This window comes from Rattus rattus, chromosome 4 (assembly GCF_011064425.1).
Source record: "Rattus rattus isolate New Zealand chromosome 4, Rrattus_CSIRO_v1, whole genome shotgun sequence".
Lineage (NCBI taxonomy): Eukaryota > Metazoa > Chordata > Mammalia > Rodentia > Muridae > Rattus > Rattus rattus.
Window position 1 is genome coordinate 99591338 of NC_046157.1, and position 20256 is coordinate 99611593.

Genomic DNA, 20256 nt, shown 5'->3' on the forward strand with positions numbered 1-20256 from the left:
TTGTTAAGACAAGTGGTCAAAATAGAAAGATAACTACCCAATTATAGTTGGTTTGGTGGTTGGCCACTAAGACAGAACGGAATCTAGTAGAAGTGCACCGATTGCCTCAGGCCTTCCTGCACAGCATGGTGGGTGGTGGTCAATCTGTGTCCCGTGGAGTAATGGGCAGGTAATTCTGACATGTGTAAATAATAAGAAATGATTCACGTGGTGCAGGCAGTATGTCTATGGATTAAAACCTAGTGTTTACACAGTGTCTACATGTGTTACAGCCCCACAGGAGGAATCTACACCAAAATATTTATTAGAAGGAATTTTGGTCCAGACTACATCACGTTTTTTTGTTTTTGTTTTTTCCAGAGGGTAAAAAATAAAGTCCATCTATAGACATTTCACCCCAGACCCACATACCGAGTCTGGCTAAAACCTGCAAAATGTCTATAACAAAAATGGATGGCTTAGATTTCTTGGTTATTTCGGTATAGTAATTAACAAGCAGACTGTACAACTACATGCAACATACAACCGGCCTATGTGGAGCTAACATACATTATTAAATAACCTTTTGTATCTTTGCTTGTTTTTTCGTTCTTTTTCATATATTTTTTTTATACAAAATGTGCATGCAGCTTTGAACAGCTCCAAGTCATGCTGCTCTAACTGTGAAATCACAAAAGTTGAACGACTCATCAAAGGAAGGGGGGAGGGGGCATATCGATGCAGCCGCAGGACCCGGCGCCTGCAGCACATACATGGAGGGTTCACGAGGGAAATCCAAGGCCAAGAAAACCCAAATGAAGAATATGCAAGTTGGCATTTGGTTGTATTCTTTTTCTCCCCACCCTCCCCCACAAGGTAAGATATTGTGCATTTAAAAAAAAAATCAAACTTTGTGCTTGCATTGACCTTAAAGAAATGTAAACTGAAATCCAATAAAAACATTAATTTAGTGCAGAGTAGATGAACTGGAATTTCCAGTGCAATATTAAACAGCTCATACCATGCTCGTCCCAGAGCAGATGGGTCTACTCTGGGCCATGGCTGAGCAGCCTGGGCATAGCTGAAAGTGTCTTAGGCTCAAATCCATTCTTAGTCACCATTTTGGGAGGTTGAGAGCATGGTTTCCCCACATGAGCACTTTTTCCTTTTGCTATCAGCATTGCAAAAGGGGTTGCTGAAGCACTATAATGTGGTTAGCCTACATCCCCAGCATTGGCTCTAGATTGACTTCAAAGTCTTCCATGCCAAACAATGGAAAACAGAAACAAATTGTCTGGGATGCAAACAGATATGCTCTTCACTGAAAAGTCATTCTGTGACTACTAGTTTGGGTGGTGATTCTTTTTTTTGGGGGGGAGGGTAGGGGTGGGAATTCCACATACAAGACTTGGAAGAACTGTAAAGTGACTGCCTGTGATACCCTTCCCTGGCTTTGCCTCGCCCAGCTTTTGAAAACTTCGGGGAAAATGCTACAGAGACTGCTTCAGCCCTTTTTGGTGCTTTTGGAAAAAGAAAGGAAGGGTCTCTGTGAACACCACCTAATCCTGTCATGGCAAAGCAAAGAAAGACAAAGACAAAAAAAATGAAAAAAAAAAGCTAGCAGAAATAATAAATACAGTGAAGACAGAGAAAGAGAGGCAACGGGGGAAAAAGAATCAGCAAACAGCACACAAACAACGAAAGCACACAGAACTGAAGAATCTCAAACACTAGGGAAACAACACTGCTTGTGGTCTGTGCAGAAACATGTGAAGTACACCTTTTCACAGAGTGAGAGTTTCCAGTTTGTTCAATTTGGTGTGTGTGTGTGTGAATTTGAGGTTTCCTCTTTTGCTTTTCCTATTTGCAAGAAGTGTAAAGTGGCTCTCACTAGTCTGTCCATTCTTACTGCAATTTGATTGACTGCTTTGTTCTGTCATATGAAGCCATATTTTAAACAACAATTGGGACATATTATCGAAAAACTACTACAGGCAAAACACAAGTTGATTGTCTGTCTCCAACAATGCTCTTGATCATGAAATAATCTGGTTCTGATAATTATCCTGAAATGTAGAGTTTGGCTGGAAGGATAGGAGTTTACTATGACCGGATGCAGGGAGGCCCGGACGAACTTTCCAGAGATGATTGGGAAGCCCGGCGGGTCAGGGGAGCGAGAGTGGGATCCACCAGTGAGGACGGAGGGAACAATTTATACCATCCAATCACCATGCTGGACAGATCAAGTTCTTCCAACAAGATTTGAGCCACACCCATAAAGCATTTGTGGTCCATTCTTCCGTAGTCACCCCAGACAATCACCTGCAATAGAGAAACGCAATGTCAATTTGAACTTCCTTTTGTCCACATGTGAGGAGGACATTCGGTAAAAGTGTGGAGTAGGTAAAGCTTAAGAATCGAGAATATCTGAGAGAAAGCATGCAGATAAATGTCTATGTATGTGTTTATTCACATACATGCTGGTATATATGCACGGCTTTTGTATAATAAACAACAGTGAGGCTATGGTCATACACAACTTAAGACTACAAATCGAGAAGGGCAGCTGCCATGGAGAACATTCTCCAAGGCTTCTGTGAACAGAGCGAGAGCATGCTGCATCCTTTTAAATTATAGACTTGTTAGTGAAGGGGCGGATGGGAGACAAGCGAGGGTGGTATCTCTTGATGATTTTCTCCACAGTTTGATTTAATCAGGTTAACAGTGAGCAAATGAGATCATGGGCACTTATTACTATTAACTACACTGGTGTCAGGCAAGCCTTCCAGGACATGTACTCTTGGGGTCAGTGTTCTAATCCTGGAGTCCTCTATATAAAGTTTGGTACTGGACCATCCATCTGCTTTGCACATCTAAGAATGCAAGCCCTGTTTCTCAATGTACACTGACAAAGCACTTTATTTCTGTGATCCTAAACCATAATTATATTTAGGGTACAAAGTCATTAGAAACTTTGAAAGAGGTATGTATGGCAGGACCTAACATTGCTGAGTTATGTGTTTGTCTCTATTCTTTTCTATAGTCCATTCTATAGCTCATGTCTGATACTGGGTAATGATCAGTCATTCTTATCATTTTGCCATGGTATCTGTATATATGTATGTATGCATGTATCTATCATCTATCTATAATCATTTATCTATCTATAATCATTTATGTATCATCTATAATAATCTTTCATCTATCTATAATCATCTATCATCTATTTATAATTATCTATCATCTATAATTATCTATTATCTATCATTTATCTATAACCATCTATCTATATATACCTATTTATCTATCTATCTATTAATCATCCACTTAGCTATCTATCTATATATGTCAATTAATAATTTGTCTATCAGTTGTCTACCTAGTATCATCTTTGTATCTATATAATCATCTATCTATCTATCTATCTATCTATCTATCTATCTATCTATCTTCTATCATCCATATTTACCACCAGCATTTCCGTTATCTATTTCTACATTAACTGTATGCTTTATAGCTATGTATCAAGAAAAGGAAAAAGGTGAAGGACAAAGAGGAAAAGAGAAAGGTGTTGAATTTTGTTTCTTCTACTATATACATCAGGTATTGTTAATGCCATACATACTATACTATAAACTGACCATTTCTGTCTTTCTCCTCACAAACATTAATAAGCTAGGCTTTACTGAACAGATTTCCCTAGATGCTATCCACATCTTCAGTGAGCTGACAGATATGGCTGTGTCATTAGCCCAGGGAAGTTTACTGACCTGAAGAACTTTACCCTGTGGACTTTCATCAAAAACCAGGGACTGCTGATACAAAGGATCGAGAGTTTTCCGTGCAATTCTTGTCTTCTTTTTGGCAATACAGGCTCCATTTTCCAAGAGATATACTTTCACATAGGGAGCTAGACCAAGATGAGTAGACATATAAGAATGTATCGCTTAAATTCTATTTTTATTAGTCCAAACCTTACAGGGATTGGAGATTCTTACTAGATGTATCCTAAACTACCATGTATATTTCTATCCCTCTAAACATCCGGCTCCTTACTGCCCATCCACCCAGCACCACCTCTGTGCCTTTCCTCATGTCCAATAAATGTCCCTGCAATGTCTTAGCTCATTTACTTGAATCGGGGCTGGCATGAAAGTGCAGGTCCACATCTTAAACCTTAATGTTTTTTTCTTTTGTAGTTTTAGGTATGCAGAAAAAATATTTAGCCTAAGAAATGGCTATAATTATTTTAAAGAATAATAGCATTTCCTCAATACTTCTCAACAGAATAATTCTGCAAAGAAAACCCAGATCCATTTTCATAAAATCAAAGATCCCAGAAAATTGCTTTTTTTAAGCAATCAAATGATGCGAAATCAAGAATGTAAGATTCGAATGCATTATTTTTGCAACCTTTTGGCTAAGATCAAACATAAACCCACATGTAACAAAGTTATCAAGATTTTCCATATTTAGGTTTTCCTCAGGGACTGGAGATAGGGCTCAATAGTTAAGAGCATGCACTACTTTTGCAGAGGACCTGGGATCAGTTCCTAGCACCTACATGGCAGCTCATTACAGTCTGTAATTCCAGTTCCGGGTGGTCCAATGCTCTCTACACACCCCTATGAGTACTGCATTGCACGCATATATGTATCATTATACACATAAAAGTTAAAAAAATACACCTTAAAAGAGTCCAAAATGGTGCAACTTTTCCTTACCGGGTGTAGATTTGGAACCAGGTTTTTGTGTAAGGCTCCGGGCTCTGATAACCTCAACCTCCAACTGACCCTTCTTATCCTCCATCCCAATTTGGATATCGCCTGCAAGTGAAGACAAAACAAAATATCAGCTTCTCTTCAAGTCAGGAGATGAGGAGAAAAGATGGTGGAAGATGGACAAATACTGAACTGTTATCTCCCTGACGGGAGATGACTGCTGATGACAATACTCCTCTCAAATCCACTTTATTTTCTCGGGTTACAAATCAGTTTGTTAAAGTATCTTACATGTTTCTATCTGGTATTAATCCATGTTTAATTTTAATAATTTGCATTTGTTCTTTGATGCATGTTTCAAGTGTGCATGCATGAGTGCGTGCATGTGTGCATGTGTCTTAGTCAGAGGACAACTTGCCAGGGTTTGGTTTTCTCTTCTCGCCATGTGCATCTTGGGTCGAACCCAGGCCGTCAGTTTAACAGGAAGTACCTTTTATCATGGAGCCAGCTCAATGGTTCCCACGTCCATCTTTAGAGATGTACACACTAGTTGAAGAATTGCTAACCACAGCATTGAGGTGTTCACAGGATGTGTGTACTCTGGTGGAGTCTTCCTGCCCTTGTGTTACACACCATGTTTACTGAGCAATGATAAGGTCTAATAGTCTGAATTTCAATACTAGGAGAGGAAGCCACTGGCAATATTTTGGTGACTACGACAACAACTGCATAAATACTGTCTGCATGACAATGTATTCTTGTTGCACTGACACCACAGATCATTTCAGGACAGCATTTTTACCTACTTAAGAAGACTTCTGTTGAGGGAAATATGGGTTATTTACATTACTGCCATTGGATGTATAATTAACAATTTTATAAGAATTGCCACCTGGGTGGGGGTGGCACATCCATTTAATCCCAGAACTTGGGAGGCACAGGCAGGTGAATCTTTGAGTTAAAGGACATCCTGCTCTACAGAGTGAGTTCTAGGACAACCAGGGCTATACAGAGAAACCCTGTCTTGAAAAAGCAAAACAAAATCTCAAAACAATAACAAAATAGAATTGTCAAATAACTTGTTGGTTATATCACGAATAATAACTTTCCAGATTTTAAGTCAGTCAAAATGCTTTCCAAAATGTCACCAAATGTCCATTATAAGAGCTGTGCCCATTCTGGACATTCAAAACTGCCACATGTATTGCCTAGTATCCAATGTGAAAACTGTGCCTATGTGTCCTATCAGCAGAGTGTCTTTCCATTTCTAACAGATATTAGTCTAGAAATAGGTTGTTTTGTCACAATGGTGATGAATGGCTGCATTTCATCGATTCCTAGGGAAGCAGGGTTTTTGAGTTTCAAGCACATCTTGATATAAATCTCTTGTATTTATGGTTTTCAAACTCATTTATGAAACTATTTGGAACTGTTTTTCCAAGGTTTTAGTGAAGGTCATGTTAAGTGATAATGGCCACAATTCCACTTGGGAATGCACATGTGCTTTTTGGTGGGTGACATTTTTTAATAACTTGGTAACTTAAATAAAATTCCATATGTTAAATGTTTGAAACTTATTTTGGTGTGTGTGTGTGTGTGTGTGTGTGTGTGTGTGTGTGTGTGTGTGTACATGTATCCACAGAGGCCAGAGGAAGACGGGAAATCCCATTAAGCTAGAGATGCTGTGTGACTGTGGGTGGCCATATTGGGTTCTGGGTGGAGTTGGATTCTCTTCAAGGGCAGCGCATGCTCTTGTCACTAAGTCATCTCCCCAGAGCCCTGTGTTATTTTCTATTTTGTGAATGTCACGTTTAATTTACTTACTCTTGATTGGGGTTATTGCCTATTCTATTTTGAACTGTTACAAAGTATGCTACCGAGAAGTCCCTGAGACTACAGAGCTAGAAGTTGTATTGTTGAGTTACAGTGTGTGCACATTTTCATTTTTGCTAGATGCCACCATATTGTGTCCGTCATTGATATACTGGCATCAAACTTCTCAGAGCACTCCATGACCTTTGAATGCAGGGACACACAAGCAGTGTTGTTTTCCCTTTCCTTATCTCCCTATGCATTCTTTCCATTCTTTGGTTTCTCCAGTTAACTCTGGAGAAGGTCTTAAGGCTTATCTTTTAGTTAATCAATTTCCCCACCCTCAACTTTGCTTGAATAATTCGATCTTTCACTTAATATATTAACTGCATCTATCACTTCTAGAAAACTCAAGTTTTTTCATAACTTTTCATTATCTCCCATACGTCTCAATCTTACTCTTTTAGCTCCTCGAGCTATATGATCTTTTAAAGATTGTAGATTGCCTATGAGCATCTTCAGGGGTGCTTGCCCCATGTGGGGTATCTGTGAAGTCATAAGAAGGTGTTCGACTCCGTAGAGTTTATAGTTTTAGCCACTTAGTATGTCTTATGAACTAGGCTCCTTTGGGAGAGCAGTGAGTGGTCTTTAACCCTTGCCATCTCTCTAATTTTCCTCAAACTATTTAATGTATGGACTCATTTTGAGTTTGTTTCTATTTTCTGCTGCTTTTGTATTCAAAATAAGCATCTCCCTTTTTTTCTTTTTTTGGCTGGTTATCTGTGTTTGGTATCTGGTGATTGTGTTTACATTATTGTTTTTACGAAAGAAAAAAAGATGTTATTGGGCTTGTCATTTGCTTCCGATATAATTTACTTTTATTTCTATAAACTGTTGTATCCTTATAAATTGCATTCAATCCTTGATGGCTTTAATGAATAAATGGGGTGATTCTAATTCCCTACTCATAGAAATCCTCCATATACATCCAGCTTAGCTATGCTTTCAAAGTAGATATGGGATGTTGCATCTGAACTATGAACAAAGGTTGGTAACCAGGGTGGCTCACAATCTTAACCTCCAATTCTTGTAAGAAAAATAATGCCTCCAGTGGAAGAGGAGGCCTATACCCTTTCTAGAGACCTGGCTTTCAGGTGGACAGCTAACTATGGATTTGATGTGAACCTCGCCTCATCTGTGATGAAGCCAAATAACTGTACTTCTTTCAAGCATTCATTTTTTATTTTGTTCTTTAAGCTTGTGTCTTGTGAATCATAGCATGCACCTGTGCAGCGATCCTCCAGTGTCATTTATCCTTTATGTGTGAGAACATAATACCTTCTCTCATTTGTAACGCTATGCAATTTTAAATGACCTTGTCAACCATAAAACTGCAGAAAATATTGCTTACCCATGGCTGGGGTGGCGAGCGTCTGACGGCCAACGAGCTGCGCTGGTCCCAACCCATCAAGGAAATCACTGAACTGACTGTCGGGTCCTACTCGAACTCCAGGAAATATCAAGCTACAGCAAATAAATGAGAGCAAAATCAAATTAGACTTCTTGCTGGTTTCTTTTTAAGTAGTTCTGATCGGTGGACGTATACCCCAGTTGGCGGTTGCTTTTACTATTTATTCATGTTACCATGAGGCAAGCATGTGAAGCTCAACACTTCAACTGATTGACAGGAGGGGGTTTTATTATCAGAATCCATCTAGGAGAGACAGAAAATAATAAGGTTTTCTGAATATGGCCTATCTATTGCATGGTCTGCGATGGGCACACTGACTTGCAAGATCTTCAGAGACTCTTATCGCATAATTGATTCTTGTTATTATGTCTTTCCTGTTATTATTAAATAGTCTGATGATCCCTGGGAATTAGCCCACCATATTGGGCAGAGTTTCTACAGATCAATGAAGTTGTATTCTCTTGTAGTAAAACTAGGTAGACAAATAAATTACTTCTTAATTTCTAATAATCATTTTATAGAGATCCCCAAGTTTATACTAGTAGTTTTGAGCCCTCTATAGAAAGTGCTGGAAAGAGGGCTCTGTAAACGTTCATGTGTCATGGGCTAATTGCACTAGGATAGAAAGCAGGTTTGGATCACATTTATGATCAGGGAAAACATTTCTTCTAGGCTGGTTGTAAAATCATTATCTGATAACTGAAAATCATAAACAGGGATTGGACATTTTATTGTAAGTACAAGGATAAAGGATAAAATATTGACTGGATTTATCTATACAAAAATTTAATACTAGAGAGACTCAAGGCAGGTGATTTGCCTCTTGACAAAACCATGCTAATTCATGACATAAGAATTGTTGTTTTAAACTCTTAATGAACCCGTGGAGCTATCGGCAGAAAATGAATGTTAAATTAGACAACCAGTCTTTAATGCAAGAACACGTAAACATCTCTGTTGCAACTTCTTGTTCAATTTATGATTTGAATTTAAGTTTTAAACTTCTGAACTTCTGAAAAAAAAATGTTGCTTGGGATACCATGTTGACCATGTATCCCAAAGAGAGATAAGATTTAAGCATGGCAATAGAAAGTAGTTTCTCTTTTCTCTCAGAAACAAAAAGTCAAGTCTCCTTCAAAAGGAGTGTTTCTTTCTACAAGCTTAACTTCCTCTAGCTGAGGAGGAATTAATGAACTCTCAGCCTTGCACTCCAGTGATTGACCCGCAGGTGGGAAGAACAACTTAATCCCCTGCTGTTAAACCTTGAGGTGTTAATCTCCAAAACTAGCTGGTTTTTAACCACAGAATAAACAAGAAAGTATTCAGTTTTTCAGAAGCTATCAGCTTCTAGCATCCAGTACAGTAAAGTTAGAGAGTTAAGTTTTCCCACAAGGCCTGAGACCCTCAGCCTTTTGTCCTTGGTCTCACACATTTCCTGACTAGAGCAGGCTTCCGGCAGTTTATACTCTCACTTTAAGGCCGGAGGCTCCATTCAGGAAGACTCTGTTACAGTTCATAATGTGTCAGCTTTCCTAGATATTTATAATTCAATCTCATTCACTTTACATGTTTACTCATGAGCATTTTAAACAGCTGCTAGTATATTTAATAAATATTATAGGACAGCACGACTTCTTATGGAGAATATATTTAATGTCTTCAATTTTGAAAATTTGCATTTATTATTACTAGTGTGTGTGTGTGTATGATGTAAGGTGTGTGTGTGTGTGTGTGTGTGTGTGTGTGCATTCGAAGTCTTGCACCTGCCAGGGCTCTGTATAGAGGTCAGAGATCAACCTTCAGAAACCAGTTCTCTCCTTTCACCTTTATGTGGATTCACAGCATCATCAGGCATAACCTTTACCTAGGAGGCTATTTTGCAAACCCTAATTTATTCAGCTTTAAGATGGCTGGGTAATTATGAAAAACATGCAAGTGTTTCATCGCTTGTAACCCACTAAGCAAACATAATACTTAGAAGAAGCATTTCCTCTGAAAGAATCCAGTTTTAACCCCCAAATGCAGATCTTGTTAAGTAACTGCACAAATTAGTCAATGTTCTCACAAATAAAAAAAGAATGTCTTTATACTTTCAGAACTAATCAATTATAGAACTAAAAATCTTTAATTAGGAAAATGAGGTAGAGTCTGTTTTCCCCCATGATAAGATAGAAATGAATTGGTGATATTTTGAGAACAGGAAAATGTAAGTGGTCTATGTGTAAAAATGCATCAGGCTTACAACATCATATAGCTCAGAATGGTTAGGAGAGAAACTGGGAGATCAGAAATCAGTTTTTCGATTCTAAATTTTTATTCAGGTGCTTCTGGTGGCAGAGCCAGGCCGTATGTTTCCTATGTGAAAAAATTCATTAAATGTGGCATTGCTATACTGTCTGCTCAGTGAAGGACCTCGTTTTATTCCTTTGACAGATTTGAACAGGTGGGGAAACTTCTGGTTATGTGAAAAAGTGACTCAGAAGAAGAAGTCCTAAACAGCCCACACTTTTAGGCCACACGCAGCAAGACGTCACTTACTTTCCTTCCGAACTATAACTGTTGATGCTGCCATCCGTGGACTCCCGGCTCGGCTGTCTCACCATCTTCCGCATTTCAGCTGCCATGCCTGTTTCCGTACTCCTCTGGATGGTGCTTTTCAACTTCTTGTGGCCCGACTCTGATGGGAGAGAAGGGAAACAAGAACCAAGTTTTGTTTAGCCGTTTTTTTCCCCTCCTGAATGGCCATTGGCTCTGTGAAAGCCGTAGTCACTTCTCATGAGCACGAAATGTTTGGTGAGAGCAGCTACGGCTGAAGAGAATATGATAAACTGTCTCCCCCAAGAGTGCTTTTGTTCAGAGGTTAGTGGTAGGGACGGCAGGGACGGCTCCGAGTCTCTGTGGACAGAAGCGAACTACTGTAGCACCCCTATGGCAACTTCACCAAAAAGAATGAATCGGGCACTGGATTGTTACACGGAGAATAATACTGAGCAACTTAACAGGTTCCTAATCTGAAATAGTCCAACTGAGCAGACCTGAAGGAACGGGCCACCTCCACAAAATGTAGGAGACTCCTCAAAATGAAAAGCCCATGTGTCACCAACCTTCATATGAAGGAGCACTAGTTCTTTAGTTTCTCTGATAGCTTTTACAACACCTGAGTTTATGCTCTCTAGTCGGGGATAGCGCACGGGTCGCCTAGTTAGGTAGGACAGGTATAAATTACCCGTTCTCGGGAAGCATGACTCTCTCCACCGTTCTGAGTCAGCCACATAACCTGCTTGGCATTTGGGGTGAGTGGGTGTCCATCTGCACAGTACAGAAGCTCGTTATTTTAATTCCATTGTTTCACTAAGAGTCTTTCTATGTAGTTCAGGTTGGTTTAGTCCTTTCTGTGTGGCCAAGGCCAGCTTTGAGCTCCCGACCTTCCTGCCTCAGCCACCACCTGCAGGAATTATAGGTATGTGCCTATCATCTGGTACATAAGAAAATAAAAATAAGTTTGGGCTCATTTCAGTTGCTTATGAACTCTAAACATCTAAAATACTGACTCAATTATATGTACATATATATCGTATATATATATGATCAAAGCCAAGCAGTAAGATAAACTACTAAACATTTCCCCACAGACACGCTCCATATGCATTTCTGGTTTACTTTTTCTGTGCTGTCTGCTTTAAGACACATTTGAAATATATAAATGCTTTCCTTATATAAAATATGCACACATAAAATTTTCATTCCCCATTATCTTTCCCAAGTACACTTCTAAATATGTCGTATCAAAGGTGACATCTTACCCTCTCATTTGGTCACTGCATCTCTTTTTTTCAAGTTTTGTAATCAAAGATGTCATGCTCTACGTATTCTTCTAGGCGTTTCGATGGCCTTATTACATTTTTACCATTCACCTTCTTATTGCTATTTTTGCTAAAGCCAATGCATGGATGTTATAAACTGTTCAAGGACTACAGAAGTAGCAAGCATTGGAAACAGTGTTTATCTCCTTGTCCCACTTAGTTAATCTTTGCTCAGACATACCTGCCACAAAACGGTTACCTACTTGCAGCTAAATCAATATTCAGGACCGCAGGTGACGTGTGAGGGCTGTTCAGTACTGTCCCTATATATACTGTATGCACGGATGGACACTGAGAAAATAGAACCGGAAGAGTTCTAGCAAACTCAACATTGGGGCATTATTCAGTCTAGTAAACAATTTTCTCATTCCATTTAAAATGGCATACAAAAGTGGCCATTCTTCCACTAGACAGCAATGCTGATTCCTAAGTAAACCAAGCCTCCGGTTACAGACATTCCAGTTATGATAGGGATTTTTTTTTTTTTGCAGAATAAATTCCTAGAGACTGAAATGCTAGTGAGTCACTGTGATTTCTAAATTGCCCTTTAAGAATTAATGTGGCCATTACGGTGCTCACAACACTCATAAGGATGTCCCAATTTTCCACCAGGGACCCAGGCATTTTTTTTCCTTTATTTCTTTTTTTTTCTTCCTTTTTTAGGTCTCTCATCTTTCCTGTGTGACTTTGTTTTTAAGGACTCTGTATACCTATAAAGGGCAGGAACTTCATTCATGCCTCTGGAAATGCTTTTGGTATTTATTCATTTATATAGTAAGCTTGCTTCCTGGGTATACATCATTTAGAAAAATCAGTGTGCTGTTAGAACATCTTTCATTCGGTATGTGTACATACTGGGCTGACCCTAATTCAGAGATAGGAGAAAGCCATAGATATACAAGCTGAATGTTCTAATTCAAAAATTCAAAGAGCAAAACTACCTCAAAAGTCCTAAACTTTTTGGGCGATGACATGATGTTGTAAGCAAAACATTCCTCCTGTAATAGGCTGTAATCAAAATATAGGTGGACTTAAAGGGCATCTGGGGTAGGGAAAATTGGTTTTGCTTTTATTGAGGCAGTGGCCCCTGGTAATGCTAACCACACTCCAGAACATAGCCCACACCGGGAGCATTGGATCAGTACCAAGAAGAATCAGTGGGGTATAAAAACAATAAAATCGTGAAGGTGGAGAGGAGAGGGAATGAGATAAGGGGAGAAGTATGAGGTAAATGTGATCAATATATACAGTACACATGGTTGAACAGTGAAAAACTTCTTTAGAGCATTACATTAAAATGTCCAGGCCGTGGGTAAAATGTGTATGAGACATATACAAACATTATGTTCAGCCTTGAGTCCTGTCCCTAAGATCTTAATCTGAATATGTAAACAGCACAATGCATATAAAAATAAAAAGTATAAAAACCACGAAACATTTCTGTACCCAAGCACTTCACATAAACGATGTTTGCTCTGTACTCTCAAGTATCAAGACCAAGGGAGTTATGGCAATTGTTTGCCAAGGGCTTGTGAGGCGATAGGGCGTGGGTGGAGCATCAGTTCAGAATGGAACCAGTGCCTGAGGGTAGAGGGTAGACTGTAAATGGTGAGGCTCTGTTGGGAGCTGAGGGAGAAACTGTTAGGAGGATCAGTAGTGAGAAGTCTTGAGTTAGCATGGTTTCCATTCATGCTTTCATCCATCCTTCCATCCTGTGACTGCTGATGAAGAACTTCTTATGATCATCCTCAATTCTAGATGGCAGAGACATATTAAAAACAGATATTCTGCTAGCATGAAGATTACGTTACCCTTTATGTACACAAGGGAAAACAACAATGATGTTATTGTTGGCAGTAAGTGCTACGAATTGAACACGGGAGCAGAGGAAGAATACAGAGGGTGATGGGTGGAGCAGCAATGGCTTCATTGGAAAGCCAAGGAGGAAGAGTTCTGTACAGTAGGGTAGGTCGTGGTAATGGAGGCAGAGAGGCGGAGCACACTGGTATTGGCTGGCACAAACATGTTTTTTCTTACAGTGGCTCACAGGTCCCTGGGGCTCTCTCCAGGTTTTCTGATGATGATGAGACTCTGACAGAAGCCATCTAAGAAAGGCTGTGGCAAGCCAGTTTCCTGCCCTCTGTTTCCATGGCTACAGGAAACAGTGGAGAGGCACAGCCCCAGAGACTTCATCCCAGGATTGCTTCTCGCTGCTGATATGTGTTCCTTGCCATTATTACGTCACCTAAAGATTCCTGGGCACCAGCCCACCCTACTGGGCAGATTTCCTGCAGATCAACATGAAGATGAACTTTCATGAATTAATGCTGTTTGGATGGATTAATGACTTTATAGCGTTCCTGATGTGATTCAAATAGTTTTAGGGAGAAGACTTAAGGGGATGGTCTTAATTGTTTCGCCAGAAAGATGCGCTAATGTTAGAATCAGGACTAGAATGTGCTCCTAGAATAGTAAGTAAAGGCTGCACAATGAGCTTTCATAAATCACACTAAGAAGAGAAATAGGCATAGGAGAGATTTGTGTCAAGGAAAAGCATTCATTGCAGGTCAGATCCAAAGATGAAGCTATGGATATGCACCATGATAAAGCAAGGCCATGTGAGATGTTGCTTTGAACTTAGAATGAGCTTATAGCATGAAACCTGCTTTGAACTTTTGACATCCTTCTGTAACCCCTCTTTTGGGTAACATTTTATCTAGGGGGTAATTTTATCAAGAGCTTTTTTTCCTATGAACGTATAAAAAATAGAGAGAATAAATAAAGTGTATCTGTTGTGGCTCTGCTCTATCCACCAAATGTATGCCTAAATGTCTTCCCCCTTTGTTTTCTCCTCCCTCCCTCCTCCCTACCTCCTTCCCTCCCTCCCTCCCTCCCTCCCACCTCCCTTCCTTCTTCTTTGTTGGTGAACTTGCAAAAAGTCATTAGCTTTTTGGCCCCAGAATAGCAAGAGAGAGTTAAATTGCCAGAACGCATCAGCCTCTGGCCCCCAGAACAATAAGAGATACTTAAAAGACCAGAGGTCGTCAGCCTTCGGCCTTCTTCTGACAGTGTCCTTCCTCAGTACCTGACCTTGTCCGGTTTAGCACTGGCAAGACTCTGTTGCTACAGATCTCAGGACTTTATGGCTATGTGGTTATCCAGGTTACTGAGTTGTTGAATGCCCAAACCTGATTTTTTTTAAAGTCTCCTAAACATGGATTTAAACTATTTAAACATAGGTTTAAATATTTAACATTCGTTACATATGTGCTTGATGGCTGCAAGGAAAAATGTTAGAAACAAATAACCTTTATTGAGTGCGCTTCCATTGCCAAATATTTTATGCATGTGTCTCACCTAAGTGCAGTGCCCACAGACGTCAGCGGAAGATGTTATATTACCCTAGAACTGGATTTGCAGACTATTTTAAGGACATAGATATTAGGAGTTCAACTTGGGTTTCCTAGAAGACAAGAGCAAATTTCTAACACATATTCCAATTCTAATTTGTTTCTCCTTAAACTGAGATATTAATATTTCTAGAAGCAGGATATACCCAAAGAGTAGTTCTAGGGCAGTTTTTAAACTCAATAGCTTTTAGATTGTGCATGAGATAGACGCTGGAGTAAGAAGAAAATAGAGGTGAGAAGTTATTTGAACTTTTATAATTCAGCCAGTCCTGTAAACTTGAACAGTACCTTTTATAATTCGCAAACTTTGTTTATTTCTTCAGGTGGGAGCTGGCCAAAGAACTGACACCCGCCCATTGATCTATTTATATTATCTATTTATATTAACAAGTATCCCTGAAAGGAGTGCTCTTGGACTGGGGTGTAGAAAGGCCTGGTAGAAGCTTAATAAATAGTCCCAGTTCTGAATCTGCTTTGCTCAGACCCACAAGGACTTCATATTGGTTTAGAATGTAAGATTGGAGGGAACATAGCCTTATGTGCATGTGGGCTATAAATACACAGAAAGGTCATCCATGCAACAACATTATTCAGACTTACTCTAGGCCCAATCTCTTGTACATGCTGGCTTTTGGCCATGAACCTTTGCCCTAACAGGGCGTACATTCTAGAAGTCAGCTTGTTTATAAATCTCTTGAGTTTACAGCAAATGTATGATTAGAAATCTAGTTTTTGAAATTTCAGTATTGTGATCATTCCATCATTCCTTAGGAGAGTGTAAAGTCTGGTCTAACGTGATTAGCAAATAGAAAATGGTTTTGCCACAGATACCTTTATGCTCATATTCACATATGTGTTTACAAATCCATCTGTGAAGCATGTAAAATCACAATCTGTATAGTCACAAGTGTATCACAATTATCTGTAATTAAATCATCCACATATTACATTTTTCTGTAAGTATAATATTAATATAAAAAGCATTGGGAAATATTAGTTGAGAATATCACTATCTGTCACTTTTATAATACGATGAAGAACTATTCACTTTACAAAGGAGTACAATCAACTTGCCAAACTATCAAATTATGACATGAAGACTTTATTTGAAAATGCTACCTTAAGAACTTTACTATTTAATAAAAGGATGTTACTATTACAAGGATTGGCAAGTAGTGCATTTTCATACAAATCATTAACTCATAGAAAACTAGTATAATCTGTAATGCTGGAAGTAACATTTTACTCATGCTGTTGAAAAGCAGACATTCAGAGACTTTAGGAAAGATGCCATATTTGCATAGGAGCTCTTTGCAGATCTGGAGATATTGCAATAGAAACATGTATTCACTTACTAATCCCTTCGTCACATACTGTTAAGCATCCACAAGGAGTCTGGTGTGACAATCTAACATTAACAGGGCGAGGTAAGGGCAAGGTAAAACACACCTTCCATATGAATGATAGCCATAAGCAAAGGGCTAGGAGAAATGCAGGCAGAAAGAATAATAAACTATAACAAGATATAGATATATTTCAAGTCTAGGTTGCTAAATTTAATCACTCAGGGAGGAACTATGAGGAGGGGTATTCGGAAGGGTTTGGAAGGATGGAAATGAAGGAACATTGTAGTTAAATTACAATTCCAAAAGTAAACAAAACAAAGAAAAAAAGAATAGTTCAGGCATGGCAGCATGTGCCTTCACCCTAGCATCCTGGAAGTGGAGGCGAGAGAATCAGTGTTTATCCTTGGCTACACAATAAGCTCGAAGCCAGTCCTACATTTTGTGAGATCCCTTCTAAAACAACAAAACAAGCAGCAACAGCAAAATCAAAATAGAAGAGTAAGCAGGTTGGAGCGTGTGACAGTCTCCATGCTATTGATTGTTCTAGAAGAAAGTCAAGACAGGTAAGCAGGCTCAGGGGAGCTCTCTACATACTGGAGTAGGTGGGCAAGTGCAAGAGTGCAGAAATCAGAATAATATGTGTGGTAATCAAGAAGTAGCGTGTGTGTGTGTGTGTGTGTGTGTGTGTGTGTATGAGAGAGAGAGAGAGAGAGAGAGAGAGAGAGAGAGAGAGAGAAATGGATAGAGACAGAGAGACAGAGAAAGAGGGGTTAATGAAAAAATAATTTTAAAGACAGAAAGGAGTTAGGAGGGAGGAAAGATAAGGAGAATTATGTAATTACCTCAAAAGACAAAATAAATAAAATGTAGAATAGCAAGATCATCTTGACTACTAAAATTTTGGTAAGAAAGACAGAGTCATGATAACAGGGAGCAAGGATCACATTGGAGGGCTCATGATCCTGGGAGGTGTGTGTAGAGGTCATTGAGGTGTGGAGTTAGGAGCCTGATGCCCATATGGACAGCTCCTTGGGTAATCCCCAAACTTATGAGAGCCACCTTGTACTAGAAGAGATCCACTGTTTCACTTGTGTGATAGCTGAGTTCTTTCATCTTAAGAGATAGGGAACTCATTACCAGGCCGAGTAGTATTAGTTAGAGAGGTTAAAGAAAAGTCAGATCTGAGAGATCCTCCTCAGAGAAGTGGCCAGTGCAAAAAGGATTAGTGAATTCCATCCACGAACTGGGAAACATGAGAAAAAGAACAGGCATAATTGATTAAGCAATTTGGGACCATAATGATCCATGCAGATGGGTCTATTAGCTGACGGAGTTTAGAGTTGCTGTAACCATCAGGAGAGACTGAAATTATAATACGGAGGGATGAGGTGGCCGGAGAAGGCAGTGAAGTGTGAGACTTGTTCAGTATCAGTTCATGAGTAGATCATCTGGTTCAATCACAAGGTGAGAAGTTCAGATATTTTCCTTCCATGTGTTTCAGTGCCCAGTAAATCAAATGCTTCTAATATAGACGACTAAAGACCAGTAAGGGTATTCTTGGGCACTCACAGAACAGCAGGTGTACCTCCCAACTGTAAAATCTGAAAGTCTTGGACAGCAGGTTGGCATGTAGGGGAGGTCTCCCTATGTAAACCGTGTGTCTACTGAATGGGAGTCAGGGGTGTTACCTCTATATTCCAGGGCATGGGAGCTGCATGTGTAAGGGTCAACTATGACTAATTTCAGGGAGTTATTTCCTGAAAGACCAGAGTTTAGCATGGTGGTAAGCGATGTGTGAAATCAGAACAGAAAGCCCATGAGCGATTCATCAGACCGCTTTCTCACGGGACAGGGCATGGTCACACGCCATTACTCTCAGTTCTGTTTGTCACAGCTCAGCATCTTCACCTTCTCAATATCGGCACGGTCCGCACACAACTGTGTGTACTTCCTATTTAACATAATGTGACCCAGTACACTGTCCCAGCCAATAGTCACCAAGTGTCACCACACTTACTAGTGGAGCCTACAGGCAGCTCACAGGCTATTTTTATTATTAGTTTACATGTATGATGCTTTCTCTGAATGTATTATATTGACTACCTGCTTGTCTGTTGTCTGCAGAGGTCAGAATAAGGCATCATGTGCCTTGGAACTGGAGTTACACACAGTTATGTAGGTAAGCGTAAGTCCTGTGGAAGAAGAGACAATATTCTTAACCTCTGAGCTGTGTCTCCAGACTCTCACAGGTTCTCTTATGTCTTGCCTCGCTCATATAAAATAGAGGGGCAGAATATAAGTCAGACTTCGAGAAAGACGGGGTATGTTTTATTGCACGTGGGGACTTGATTTTAAAACCGTTTTATAGAAGCATATATTTTCATGTCATATATACATGTATAAGACATAGCTGTAGAAGGACACCATTTGGTGCGGGAGAAGGGAGAAAGCAGGAGACAGGGATAACAGAGGGGTGGGGCTTGACCATGAAAGAAGTTCAATAATTCGCAGTGTAACAATGTCTTAACAAAACTGATTATTTCAAGCTAACTGAATGTTGACTTAAAAGAGTAAATAATAGTAGTTCCTATAATTGTACTGTGTGTATGTATGTATGTATGTATGTATGTATGTATGTATGTATGTATGCATCCATGTATGTGTGTGTATGTTGTGCCTTGTTCATGGGCCCCAAAATACCAAGCAGGATCCAACTCCAATATAATCACATTCATTGGGATCTTTTTATTCAAGCTTGAGCTTGGACTGCTCACGGCCAGCCCTGACATAGCAGGACAGTTTGGTGAAGAAACCCTGACCTCTCATTGGCACAGGGTTTTATAGGAAATGGGAGCAGTGAGGGGGTATCTAGCCTGGCAAGCCTCTAATTGCATGACTATTGTAGGCCAACAACAATTGGGTGTTCTGAAGCAAGACCATGAACAATCGGTACATCTGAAACAATCAGACTAATCCTTGATTTACTGTTGCTAGGAAGTAGCTAGGGACTGACTCTGGGGTATGGGCCAAGGACAGGCCATGGGGTCCTTCCTGGTATTTAGGTGCAGCTTCGGTTCAGCTGTAGGTCAAGTTCTTAGGCAAGTCCACTCTCAAAATGGAGTAGGTTTGTCCTTTCATTCGCTTGTACACACGTGCAAGAGAAGCCAGAGATCACTGAGTGTCTTCTTCTATTGCTCTCTATCTCAGATTCTGAGACAGTTTCTCAACAAATCCAGAGTGCTACATTTGGCTAGACTGGTTGGCCTCAAGCCTGCAAGATGCTATATCCGTTTCTTATTCCCCAGAGCTGGGGCATCAAACATGAACGAACTACCATTAATCCCTTAATTATGTTTCATCCCTTACATTGGTGGTAGCTATCAAATCAGGTCCTCATGCTTGGGAGGCAAGGCTGTTTTATCAAGTGAGCCATCGCCTAGCCACTCCTATAATAATTTTAAATACTAAATGCGATAATCTATATAAGACAGTTGAGACAAAAGAGAGAAGAGTGAAGAGGAAAGAGGAGAAGCAGAGACGACAAAAAGAGGGAGGAAAGAGAGGGGAGAGAGGTAGAAGAAGAAAGGAAGGAAGGGAGAAGGGGGTGAAGGAAGAGGATAGGGACAGAGAACTGGGTAGACAGGGTGAGGGCAA

The 20256-nt window shown here is 39.8% G+C and overlaps 1 protein-coding gene across 1 annotated transcript in view; it reads right to left on the minus strand.

Moving 5' to 3' along the window:
• Window positions 1-1803: 1803 nt before the first annotated feature.
• Rims1 (regulating synaptic membrane exocytosis 1) overlaps window positions 1804-20256 on the minus strand; it is a 497773-nt gene continuing 479320 nt past the window's right edge. Inside the window, 5 exon segments of the mRNA XM_032900856.1 lie at window positions 1804-2301; window positions 3750-3889; window positions 4704-4805; window positions 7924-8036; window positions 10522-10660. Coding sequence (XP_032756747.1) covers window positions 2083-2301; window positions 3750-3889; window positions 4704-4805; window positions 7924-8036; window positions 10522-10660 — 713 coding nt within the window. The 3' untranslated portion in view covers window positions 1804-2082.